The following is a 12749-nucleotide window of genomic DNA, read 5'->3' as shown; positions in this document are numbered from 1 at the left end:
GTGGGGAAGGGATGGAAACGTATCCTCCCCAGTAGACACGGGCAAAAGCAAATGGGTGCAATCTCTCCTAGCATGTGTCTTCTTTTTCATTAATACACTGTGCAATCTTGAGCACAGGCTTATATTGCTTGGTCGTATATATCCCAGTTTTCATCTGTGAAAGGTAGGAGAGTACAGTTGTGTAGCAAAAATCTCCATATGGATAGTTAGCCATTGATTGTGCTACACAACCCTTGTACTGAATGTCAATATAGATTTCCACTTAGACAAACTCCCCTTTCCTTCTCTTTACTGGAAATCACATCTAAATGTCAAGCTACAAATACTAGGGTGGGGTTGCTGTAAAAAGGAAAGGAAACTGAAATTGGCCTGACATAGAATAAAATTATAGACCCCACCCCTAAGTCTTCTGGGAGTGTGGCATCCCTGTTTGTGAGAGGGAGCTGGAGAGGCCCACTCCTTCCCAGCGCCTTAATGTGTACCAGCATCACAAGAAACAATACCAGTCATCCCAATTATGCCAACATAAAATAGTTATTTTGTTAGATAATAAAGGTTATGCATCTTATCTGCCTTGAAACTCAGTGTTTCTAGGGGATGGGAGGATAATGAATTTGACAAACACGACAGGAAAAAAGTAGAACAGGAGGGGAGGGAGACACTATGGAGGTGAAAAAGCAAAGCACACACTATGGAGATGGCAAAACAACACACAACAATGTGTTTGAAGCAAAGTTCACCTGGCTGTCTGCATAATATTCAGACATGTACACCATTGGTATTTCATGATACACTGCTATCTAGGTTCATCAATAAGAATGATAGTATTTAATCCTTAATCTATAGTGTATATAAGTTAGGGGCAGAAGGAATATTTAAAAAATTCTGAAAAACTGGCAAAAAACATACAATGGAAACAGTATTTCTGGCAAAAAAAAAATCTAGGGAGACAAGTGCTATAACTGAGGACTTATTGAATTCAAAACTGTATTTTTGTAAAAGAAATAGTTTTTAAAAAAATTCTGCACAGAAAATGCTGATCCTGTGCATAAAATGTTTTATGTGCAAAAGAACCTCATGTGGATTTTGAATAGAATAGGTCCTGCACTATGACAAAGCTTCAAAAACTTTTACGGATTTATTCGCTGTTTTGGGACATTGAACTCTTTTTGGATTACTGCATTTACATTTGGATTATTGCATTTTCTTATCACTTTTTGCATTACTTCTTGCTACCTTTTCATCAATAAACTGTTTATATCAAGTCTGTCTCAGTGGTGTGTGTTGAGCGCAATGGGCACCCTTGCTGAAGTGCAACAACCTTTTTAAAGACCTCTTTCCGTAAAATCCTTATCATACATCCCCAGTCAACAAGGATGAGACAGAGCTACTCTGTCAAAAACTAGACAATAAGATGTCAGATAGGTCATTTTTTTTCCAACCAATTGCTGTAACTGCAAGGAAGCAAAGTTGGTTCTCTAGTAAGGCAGTTATGGAGTTTATGGAAAAGCGAGCAGTTTCAGAGTCTACACATTTCCTTATTTATTAGGACTTTCAATCTCTTTATTTCCTTTTCTACACTACAATAAATCAGATTTCTGGTCTATAAAGTCAGATGGTCTATCTAACCAATGCCTTTGTTTGCTGGAGGGCTGGCATAGAAAAGAACTGAACTACTTGAGTAAGAAATGGATCACATATTCACTGGCTGAAGATCTCTGCAATCTCCATAAGGTGCCTTTCCAAGCCCTGTTTCTGATATCCTTTGGAACATTATTGAGACTGGATTTGAGGCACTGTCACAGAATCCTTAGAGCAGCGGTTCTCAAACTGTGCTCCGGGGAGCCCTTGGGGCTCCATGATAGTTGCTTGGGGGCTCCGCAGGGTTTTCTGCTATTATTATTATTATTATTATTATTATTATTATTATTATTATTATTATTATTACTACTACTACTACTACTACTACTACTACTACAAAGGCTGAGTGGCCATCTGTTTTTTCCTGCATGATAGAAGGAGTTTGGACTAGTTTGGAGTTTAACACCAAAATACTGTTAAGTTTATATTGGTTAAAATTATTCTTCATTTTAAATAGTGTATTTTTTTTAAAAAAAAATGTACTGTGTGAATTAATTCACACAAACACTCCCCATGTATCTGCCACTGGCCCAGCCCATGCCTGATAGATAAACATTATATATAATATGTATTATATAAGCATTTATTGGGGCTCCACAAGAAACTTGTGCTTCCAAAAGGGCTCCGCACCTGAAAATGTTTGAGAACTCCTGCCTTAGAGAATACAGTGCTCAAAGTGGCCAGGAGAGCAAGGCAAGAATTTTATTGTGTCTCCAACTAAAACACCAACTCAGTGCCACCTAGTGAGTAATTTATATCATTTTATTAACCACAAAAATTCTGGCATCACTGCAGCAGAAATCACCATAAATTCTTTTAACAGCTAACCTATGATATTTAAAATATTTGTGGTTCAATTCTTTGGTTTTTCAGAGGGCATCCATCCCTTAAGATGGAGATAAAGTTGAGTCCAGTGACCCCTTCTATCCTAAGTGTGACATTTTTGCTTGTAATCTCCACAGTATAATACGGAAGGAAGGGGAGAGTCAGGAGTCGCCCAATTTATTTATTGCTTATTTGGAATAAGCAAATATATGAGAAGCAAAAGGATACAACTCTAGTGCTCCTCATCACAGCTTACCAAGAGAAGAGCTTCTGAAAATGCAACTAAATGCACATTTTCCTTCCACTGCTTTTCTTTAATTCATGACAGATAATTCATGAGTAGGGTTGGTTTGCCTAGGCAATTCACTAGAACCCTTTAGCTTTTCTCAGACTGCATTGCAACACTGGGTGCAATCTTTTCTTATATTTTTCCATGAAAGCATAAGTAATACAAAAAAATTCACCCCATTGGGTTAGATGCTGAGAGTTTTTACACATTTTCCAAATGATTTTTTTTTTTTTGCATTTCTTGCAGAAAAAAAAATCATTTTCCCAAAATGGTTTCTGCATACACACAAAAGTACTGCATAGTGTTTTGCTCATTATATTATTTGGGCATAGCACAGACTGAAATCTGCCCACAATGTTGATTTTTTTTGTTCCTAGAACCATGTGGTTTGCACATACACAAATCTAAAAGAGGGCCACAGATATTAATGATAAAAAGCCCATGAGATTTAACCACTTTTTCAATTACATGATTCAATATCTTACCAGGGACAAGAAAATTTGTAAGAATATTTAACACCCCGTTGTAATTCACTTCTTCAACCGCTCTGATAACAGATGTTCAAAGGACAGAGCTGAGCTTTGAGGAAGGAAGAACATTGTCACTATATTTCAACCTTCTTTTTCTCCATTTTCCTCTAAAGCAGGCATGAGCAAACTTCAGCCCTCCGGGTGTTTTGGACTTCAAGTCCCACAATTCCTAACAGTCTACCAGCTGTTAGAAATTGTGGGAACTGAAGTCCAAAACACCTGGAGGGCCGAAGTTTGCCCATGCCTGGTTTAAATTATGGTTCAGCAGTAGTCACTATACATAGTTAGTGGCCTGCATTCAGTTTGGTGGGTTATGGTTTGACCTTAAGTCTCTGCTGAAAATGAAACTTCCACATTTTGAAGCCAAACATCCCATTCGTTTCCCTGAAGTTTTGGATTTAATATTAAACTACTGTAGTAAAAATTACGGAATAAAATAAAGAGATAGATAGTGCAAGCAAGAATGACATGCAGTAGATAGATAGATATAAAAAAGATGCACGTGTTACTCAGATGCATGTACCTAAGTTTTCGGGTGACGCTTGATCCAAAGAATGCATCCCTACTAAACATGACATTACTGCAAAGTGAAAAAGATGTCAACATGAATGGTTAATGCTCACTTATGAGAATCTACATGAAATTAGTTAAAATAAATATATGGAAACAAGATAATTGGAGGCTCAGTGCTCTCCTAACCTAGTTTTTTTTTCCCTTTCAGATGGAAAGCTAGACTTGCATTGTTATTTGTGGTATACTTTAAACACAAGGTCAGTTCTGTATAGATAATATCCTTTATAGTTACAATATCATATTACAGTAACAGGTGTATATATACATCATCTAATGTGAGTAGATCAATAGGTACCGCTCCGGCAGGAAGGTAACGGCGTTCCATGCAGTCATGCCAGCCACATGACCTTGGAGGTGTCTACGGACAATGCCGGCTCTTCGGCTTAGAAATGGAGATGAGCACCAGCCACCAGAGTCGGACACAACTAGACTTAATGTCAGCGGAAAACCTTTACCTTTACCTACCCCTAGTATTTTCTGCAAATTAAACTATTGTATTTTAAATCTCCTCCTTTATAGTTTTTGATTGGAAATAGAGACTAGAAATATTTGGCCACTGTGCTTCAACACTGACCCTCCCAGTAGGTCCAAGAAAAGCAAATAACTGCAAGTCTCCTAACTTGTGTTTTTCTCTCTCATTAATAATTACTTTTGTCCTCCTTCCACATTCTTGGTATTGTTTGGCCACATGGAGCCCAGTTTTCCTCTCTGATATGTAGAAGGCTATGGAAAACATCCACTAGCCAAAATGTGTCATGGTTCTCAGCTAGGAAAAGACAATTTTTCTAGTACATTGAGATAAATTTCCTTTTGCTCTGTATGCCATTGGGGAGAGAATGGAAACAAAACAGACAGATATAAAAGGAACCAGGGCAAAAAACAAAGGAACATAAAATCCAAACAGAGACACAATGGCAGGGGCAATACTACTCTGAGTCAGATTGTGGGCCTACGTGATCCTGTGTCCCAGAGTGGTCACTGCAGTGTGATTGGGAAGTCCTCAAAGCAGAACCAACAGTTGTAAATACCAGACATCCTTAACTTAGTGCCCTCCCAATGTAATGGACTACAACTCCAGAAATGATGGGAATTAGGTACCAAGTTGGATTAGGCTGATCTACCCAATTTAGTATAGCATCATTCACACATCCATAGGATATACATCCCTGGAATTTGTGTGGATATGCAAAACCATAGATAATAGTGAATCTTATTGAAATTAAGGACTTCCAGTCCAAAATATCATAGGGCTGTGTTTGAGGACCTAAAAATGCCCAGAGGCAACATATTCTATCAGAGATGGGTAAGTGAAATGGTGGGTCCTGCTCCTGTGGATATGATATTGTTGTTAAAGGTTGTATGCATCTTCTCTTCACTGAATGGATTGTGATGTGCTGAAGTCCAACCAAGGTAAGGATCAAACAGCTTTCCAGAAGTCGTTGAACAGAAATCCCCAATAGACTTCACTGGCATTGCCAAGAGTGAGAAATGTTGGGAGTCCAAAAAGTGCCCAATTTTCACTTCTACTTTACAATAAAGCTATTCTTTTAAGAGCAATACTATTTTTATGCTATAGGAAAACGAGGAAGAGCTTAGAAAGTTATCTGCATGGACTAGTTCTTCTCCCCAACCTGTGTCCTGAATGAGAGCAGGGTGGAATATAAAATAAAGAAGTAGACTTAGGGTTGGCCTCCAAAAGGATCAATTGTGAGCCCAAACATACTTGGTGAGATCATCTGGGAACGAAGTCTGAACAAGCCTTCACCTCATGTTAAACCTCTTTCTGGGTTCCAAAACTCCAGACTGTTCAGATATTCTGTGATAGACTCCCAACCTGTGGGTCCCCAGATGTTTTGGCCTTCAACTCCCAGAAATCCTAACAGCTGGTAAACTGGCTGGGATTTCTGGGAGTTGTAGGCTAAAACACCGGGGGACCCACAGGTTGAGAACCACTGTGATAGAACAACAGCTCAGTCACAAAAAAAGTCTTCATTGCTGTAGGAATTATATCAAACATGAAGTCTACAGTTGAGTTTTTTCTCCCAAGGTGCTAGTTGTCTTATGCGTAAGAAGCATTTATATATATATTGGGAGACTGCAACCAGGGATCCAAAATGGCACTAACTAGAGCTTTTAGGATGGGAGGGTACTATAGTATCCAAAATTGACTGCCAGATGCCCACTGACCAAGTTGGCAGGGGATTCTGAGAGTTCAAGTCCCACCACTACCCAGGACTCTTTTATTACAGTAGGAAACATTTGTCTAGAACAGATCAGAAAATTAAATCATATTTAATTTATACTAAAGCAAGCTCTTTTTCTATTTAATTTTCTCCCTATAAAATACTACCACCAATAGCAAATCAATTAAACTTTGTGCAGTGTCATTCATTTTCAATGCTATTAATGCGAGCCTGAGCATGTAGCAAATTAAGCTCACTCTGACATCAGACATCAAAGGCATTGCTTTATCTTTGATTTAATATCATCATTATGACACTTTCGACAAGGAGTCAAATGCTAATCCCTGATTATCTTACACAAAGACTCCCTTTTCTCTAGTCATTAAATAAGGACAACAAGAACAACATGGCAAATAAAATAAGACAGTAGGGGAGAAAATAATTAGCCCAAATACTAAGCAGTGCTAAAAGTCACAATATGTAGGGTAGATGTTTGCACTTCTCTCTGGACATACAGTGAATGAATGAATGAATGAATGAATGGCATTAAGAAGGTGAGAAGGTGCATTGCTTACCTGGTACCATCCACCTGCTCTTTCCTTTTGGATAATTCGAAAAAGAAAGCAAAAGAAGGAAGGAAGGGAGGGATTGTTAAATTCAACACAACAAGGGCCAGGGTTAGTTACAAACAAGCTCTTGCCTGCTAGGCATGCAATGGCATTTTTAGAATCAAATCTCCCGCTTAAAAATGAAGGATTCTCCACTCTCTCAATGCCGGATAGTTAATTATATACTCTGGAATTAGAACAACACTGATGGCCAGCACTGCATATCACAAATAGCATGAAATGTCTGAGTGGGGCTTTTAACCTTGCTACCGAGCGGTATTAACAGAAATCTGTCCTTTAATGTGTGTGTGTGTGTGTGTGTGTGTGTGTGTGTGTGTGTGTGTGTATATATATATATATATATATATACACATACACACAGTAGAGTCTCACTTATCCAACATTCGCTTATCCAACATTCTGGATTATCCAACGCAGTCTGCCTTTTAGAAGTCAATGTTTTTGTCGTCAATCTTTTCAATACATTGTGATGTTTTGGTGCTAAATTCGTAAATACGGTAATTACTACATAACATTGCTGTGTATTGAACTGCTTTTTCTGTCAAATTTGTTGTCAAACATGATGTTTTGGTGCTTAATTTGTAAAATCATAATGCAATGTGATGTTTAATAGGCTTTTGCTTAATCCCTCCTTATTATCCAACATATTCGCCTATCCAACGTTCTGCCGGCCCGTTCATGTTGGATAAGTGAGACTCTACTGTTTCCCCAAAAATAAGGCCTACCCTGAAAATAAGACCTATCATGATTTTTCTGCATTTCTAAGGATGCTCGAAATATAAGCCCTATGTCAAAAATAACCCTAGATAATATAGTTCATTGAAAAAGTCAATTTGGAAAAACAAGACTGCCCTTGAAAACAAGCTCTAAAGCATCTTTTGGAGCAAAAATTAATGTGTGTGTATATGTATATGTATGTATATATATATATATATATATATATATATATATATATATATAGAGAGAGAGAGAGAGAGAGAGAGAGAGAGAGAGAGAGAGAGAGGACATATCTATCTGTCTTAATTGTATTTCATTATACAATGTTAATAATGTACAACTTTTATTGAATATTATAGTGACCTCTTTCGAGTCTCATTTTTCAATTTTTCAATCTTTTTCAGTCTTGAAAGCAAAGCCAGTTCAGTTCTGGTTAGTATTTGGATCAAAGACTGTCAATGAGGAAGGAATCGACAAAACAGCCTCTGAGTTTTCCTTGCTATTTATTTATTTTTATTTGTTACATTTATAATCCATCTTTCTCTCTCAAAGTGAGCTCCAAGGCCAAAGGAACCCCTATGTAATTCATGGGGTCACCATAAGTCCACAGGTGAGTTGAAAGCATATATACAAACGCACTGAATTAATCATTACTGGCCTGGAAAGCTACAAGACCAGTGTTCAAACCCCAATTCAGTCATAGAAACCCAACTTGGGCAATTTGCATTCGCTCAGACTTAGACAATAGCAAACTTTAGTGCAGATCTTGCCAAGAAAACCCTAGATCAGGGTTCCCTTAAATCTGAGACAACCTCAAGATACACAACAACTACTTTTTTTAAAAGACATGTGAGAAAATGGTTTGAATATTGGAGTAGGACCTGAGAGACCAGGGTTAAAGCTCAATTTAGCCAAGGCAAGTCACATTCTCTCAGCCTCAGAGGAAAGAAATGGCAAACTCCCTCTAAACAAATTATGCCAAGAAAACACTATGATAGGGTTGCCATAAGTGAAAGGTATATAAAAAAACAACATTTTAATAGATAGATCAGTTAATCAATATTTAATCTAAACGACTTGTATTTTGTCATATTTATATGGAGGCTAAGGCTATATTTAGTATCTCCTTTTATTCTTAAAAAATCCTTATGACCTAGGTTAGGCCAAGGAATAAAGCAAATGCAGACAACTTCCCCATGCAAAAATGGGAGGGTGAGTCAACCCTTCCCCAATATGAGAGAATTCTGTACAGAATAAATCCTAAATGCAAAGATATTTTTCCTCACTGGGGCTTCCCAAGACAGAAGTTATTTAATCACTCTTTCAATCCCTCATGCATAATTCCAGCATGACATGATAGTCACCCTCCTGAATAATCCATTTTCAATCTTTGATGTAGACGAGCGGACATAAGTAACATTACAATGGACTGTGTAGTGAATGAATGATCTCTTAAGGGGAGAAAAAAAACTTGCCTGAAATATGGGAATGACACAACGGATTCATAAAACCTCCAAGTGGCCACAAGGTCCAGCCTATTAGGATTAGTAGCATAGTATCTCCAGGCAGCCTAAGGATCAGATAAAGGGTGACAGGATTAAGCAGAGAGGAGAAACATTTCTAAGGGTGTGTGCATCCAGATGTAGATATAGGTCCTGCCCTCAAGGAAACTCAATGAATTAATGCTTTGGAAGATTTTCATCAGAAAGTTAAATAGCAAAAAGATATTGTGGTATCTTTGAAATGAACAGTGAGAAAGACACTGATAGCTCCTCAGGTAGTCTCAAAAGTACTACAAGTTTCCTTTTCATAATGATTGAAACTGACATGGCTATGGGACACATGGTTTGACAATAAAACTTGCGAAAAGGGATCTAGGAGTCTTAGTAAACCACAAACTGAATATGAGTCAGTGTGATATAGCAGCTAAAAAGCCAATGTGATTTTAGACTTCATCAATATGAGTGTAGTATTTAGACTGAGGGAAGTCCTACTCAGTCTAGATACTATATTCACCTAGAATACTGTCTCAAGTTTTGGGCACCACAGTTCAAAAAGGATATGGAAAAGCTGGAGTGTGTCCAGAGGAATGACACCAAAACGGTCTGGAAGCCAAGTCCTAGGAGGAGGAGCTTTCAGATTCTTCCTCGGAAACACACTATATCATGATGTAGCATCATTCCACGGTAATCAGAGGTGGAAAAACAAAGCCAAGGAGGAATCCAGAAGAGTTTTATCCCCGTCTCTACAATTCAGCCCCTTAACACCAGCTGACAGCAAAGAAAAAGGACAATTTCTATCAATCAGCACTTCCAATTCCTTCTTCCCCATGTATCCAAGTTACCAGCAGACAGTTTTCAGTCCAGCCCTATTTTTGCAAATAATTTTTTGTCCTTGTGTTATTTTATTTTTCATTAAAAGGCCTTGTGTCACAGTGCAGCATTTCATGAAAAGAAACCCTAGAAATGCATGCAGCTCCTCCATTGGGAGATCTAAAAGCGGTTGCTTTCAAAGGGTTGGAAATGGTGCACACTTCAAATCCCTTGGGATGAAAAGGAGGTCAGGGAATTCAAACCTGTATGAGTTCTGCCGCTGGCTTTCTTCTTTTCTCAAAGTGCTTCTGGCGATGTTGCTCCTGGACTTTCAGAGCCAATCCTGAACCCAAAATGCCCTGAAAGCAAAAGGGAGCACAAAAATGCCTGAAACATTTCTTCCATTAAAAGAAATAGGACCAGTGACAACAGAAAAAGTGTTTACTCCATGGTTCCCAAATGGTGGGGGATGCAGGAGACAAGCAAAGTATGGTCTGAGGACCATGTATGGTCCCCAAGATCATCCCTAAGGGTAATCACCACAATGGTGGCAAAAAGATGTGAATTGCTGTTCCTGAAAGCCTCAAAGGCCCTTGTCTACTACACACACATAAGGGTGCAGGTTTGCCACCCCAAAAAGGCAAGACCAAAACTAATAGGAGGGTAGATTTCAATTAAATGTTAGAAGGGACATCTTGATGTTTCACAATGCAACCAAATGCTAAAAGAGATGTGTCTCTTTTTCTGAATGTCTATTGATGTTGTTGTTGTTGTTATTGACACAACAACATAGTCTGACACAGCAAACAAGATATATATGCTGGATTTCGTATCACAAAATGACAAGTCGAACACTTCCCAACCGTTTAGGACGTTGTGATGTATTTTCAGATAATACACGCAGATCCCAGTAAGGTGGCCTTTTGCAGTTGGCCGATCATAATTTTGTCAATATTTGTTGTTGTTGTTGTTGTTGTTGTTGTTGTTGTTGTTATCGTTATCCTGCTTTATCTCCCCCAAAGGGATCTACAAAAAAAGGTCCCATAGCTATCTGCTGGGAATGCTCTAGCTGGTGTTTCTGCATGGAGCAGGGCTCTGTATTTGGGATGCATCACAAGGTCTTTAGCCTTCTCTACCAAAGAGTGCTGCTGCCTCACCTAACTACAAATCCAGGATCCCATAGCATTGTGCTATAGCAGTTAAGGTGGTGTCAAACTGCATTAATTCTACAGTGCTGGTGCAGACTAGACTTTGGATGGTGCAGTCTTGAAGTTACACTCAGCATATCACACACAGTAGCTCAATAAATAGTCTTCACAATAAGGATATGGAAACTCTGTAAAAGATACAACTTCCCAAGCCTTTGGTTCAGATCCTTGTCTTCGATCAACTTGCCCTCCTTTTCTGGGCTGTTGCATTATATGCTCAGTCTCAAAGCTTTCTTATGTCTCTGCCTTTCTGGCAAACTTTTCATTCTTGTTCTTAGGGGAAAAAAGGACTGGAGAGGAGAAGAAGTATTCCAATTGTACAATGAATCCCACTTGAATGGCTACAGAAATAGAATTATAACAGCTTGACACCACATTAACTGCCGTAGCTCATTGCTAAGCGTTTGTTGAAGTTTATAGTTTGGTGAGATAATCACTCTTCCCTGCCAGAGAACATTGGTGCCACAGGAAACTACAAATCCTAGGATTTCATAAGATAGAGTTAAAGTGGTATAGAAGTGCTATAGTTCTGCAGTATAAATGTGTGGCTAGTATAGCAGTTTGATATGGCGTCATCCTAGGACATCCTGGGAGTTGTCGTTTGATAGGGCTCTTAGAATTTCAGTGCTAAAGAACCCTAATTCACTCTTCTTAAATAGAGACACCAAGATAGCCTGAGAAAAAGGACTGAGGATTAAGTCAGAGTACCTTGGGAACTGCGATTCAAGGAACTGCAGTACAATCCTATAGCTTTGGGGAGAAGGGCAGGTACCTTGCAGATCTTTCTGGAGTGTTTGATTGAATCATTTAGAAATTCAGACATTACTTCAGGATAGCTGAGGGGCAGCTAGCCATTCTGTATTTCAGTAACTCCATCTCATCATAACTTACAGCTGGAAGGGCAAAAAATGAAACTCCGACAAGCGAGAAGGTTGCTGCTATCAGGCGTCCCTCCCATGTTTTGGGCGTCTTGTCACCATAGCCAATGGTGGCTAGTGTAATCTGTGGGGAGAATGGTTGGGACAGTCTGTAAGAAACAAAGCAAACGGGCAAGAAGGATGATTTCTTGGACTCGTTTGTCTCCATGATTCCACTCCCAGTCTATCCCATTTGTTTTCAGTTCAGAGTTCAACTGAATCAGAGTTTGGAAAAGTATTAGTTTAGGACTACAACTCCACAAAGTGGTGTGGTTCAGTGGAGGATTCCAAGAACTGTAGTCCAAAAAAAATTGTTTTCCATGCCCTGAACATACACCAGTCACTTAGTATTTGCAGACACGGGTTCCACAGTTAAAGCTTTAATGTATACTCAACTCATTTGGAAGACATTCCAAGGAACATTTTGAGAAACAGACTCAGTGCCACATTCTTCCTCCCATTTTATGTTCTTTCTTCTATCTCTTGTTCAACTTGCCTCCCTCTACTAAACAACCCAAGGTAAAAAAAATACCTGACATTGTAATTTAAAAACATCACCCAAAAGACTACTCAGAGGAAACACTAAACCCACCAGAGTCTGTGCAATTGCTTTGGATACTGACCAGCCCCCACCACAGTGCATCCGCATAGGTTTCAAAGTCTCTTGTCTCTTGTCCTTGTTCATTTGTTTCAGCGACATCTTTTTCCACGAGGTAAACCAGGAAGGAGGAGAGGATTAGCGTCAGGAAGCCAATGTACCAGGCAGTGATGAGCTCCTAGGAGAGAAACCCACTATTGTAAAGAAAAAAAAAAACAGGCAATTCCCCACCTGCTGAGTTTTCAACTTTAGATGCCTCTACACTGTAACCCGGTGGTGCAATGGGTTAAACCACTGAGCTGCTGAACTTGCAACCTGAAAGGTCGG

At 38.9% G+C, this 12749-nt stretch overlaps 1 protein-coding gene across 3 annotated transcripts in view; it reads right to left on the bottom strand.

Moving 5' to 3' along the window:
- The window catches only part of kcnq3 (potassium voltage-gated channel subfamily Q member 3), a 171767-nt gene that overhangs the window by 17900 nt on the left and 141118 nt on the right, over positions 1 to 12749 (bottom strand). Inside the window, exons 5-10 of one of the 3 annotated variants that reach the window (XM_062980019.1) lie at positions 12448 to 12600; positions 11799 to 11909; positions 9963 to 10058; positions 8863 to 8957; positions 6617 to 6640; positions 3809 to 3865 (exon numbers count right to left, since the gene is read on the bottom strand). In XM_062980019.1, the coding sequence (XP_062836089.1) occupies positions 3809 to 3865; positions 6617 to 6640; positions 8863 to 8957; positions 9963 to 10058; positions 11799 to 11909; positions 12448 to 12600 (536 nt within the window). The remainder of the gene's footprint in view (positions 1 to 3808; positions 3866 to 6616; positions 6641 to 8862; positions 8958 to 9962; positions 10059 to 11798; positions 11910 to 12447; positions 12601 to 12749) is intronic. The other 2 variants (XM_062980020.1, XM_062980021.1) reach the window with 2 other exon arrangements.

Source organism: Anolis carolinensis, chromosome 4, assembly GCF_035594765.1.
Source record: "Anolis carolinensis isolate JA03-04 chromosome 4, rAnoCar3.1.pri, whole genome shotgun sequence".
In the NCBI taxonomy this organism is placed as follows: domain Eukaryota; kingdom Metazoa; phylum Chordata; class Lepidosauria; order Squamata; family Dactyloidae; genus Anolis; species Anolis carolinensis.
The sequence above is the reverse complement of the archived record's forward strand: the minus strand, read 5'-3'. Positions and strand labels throughout refer to the sequence as shown.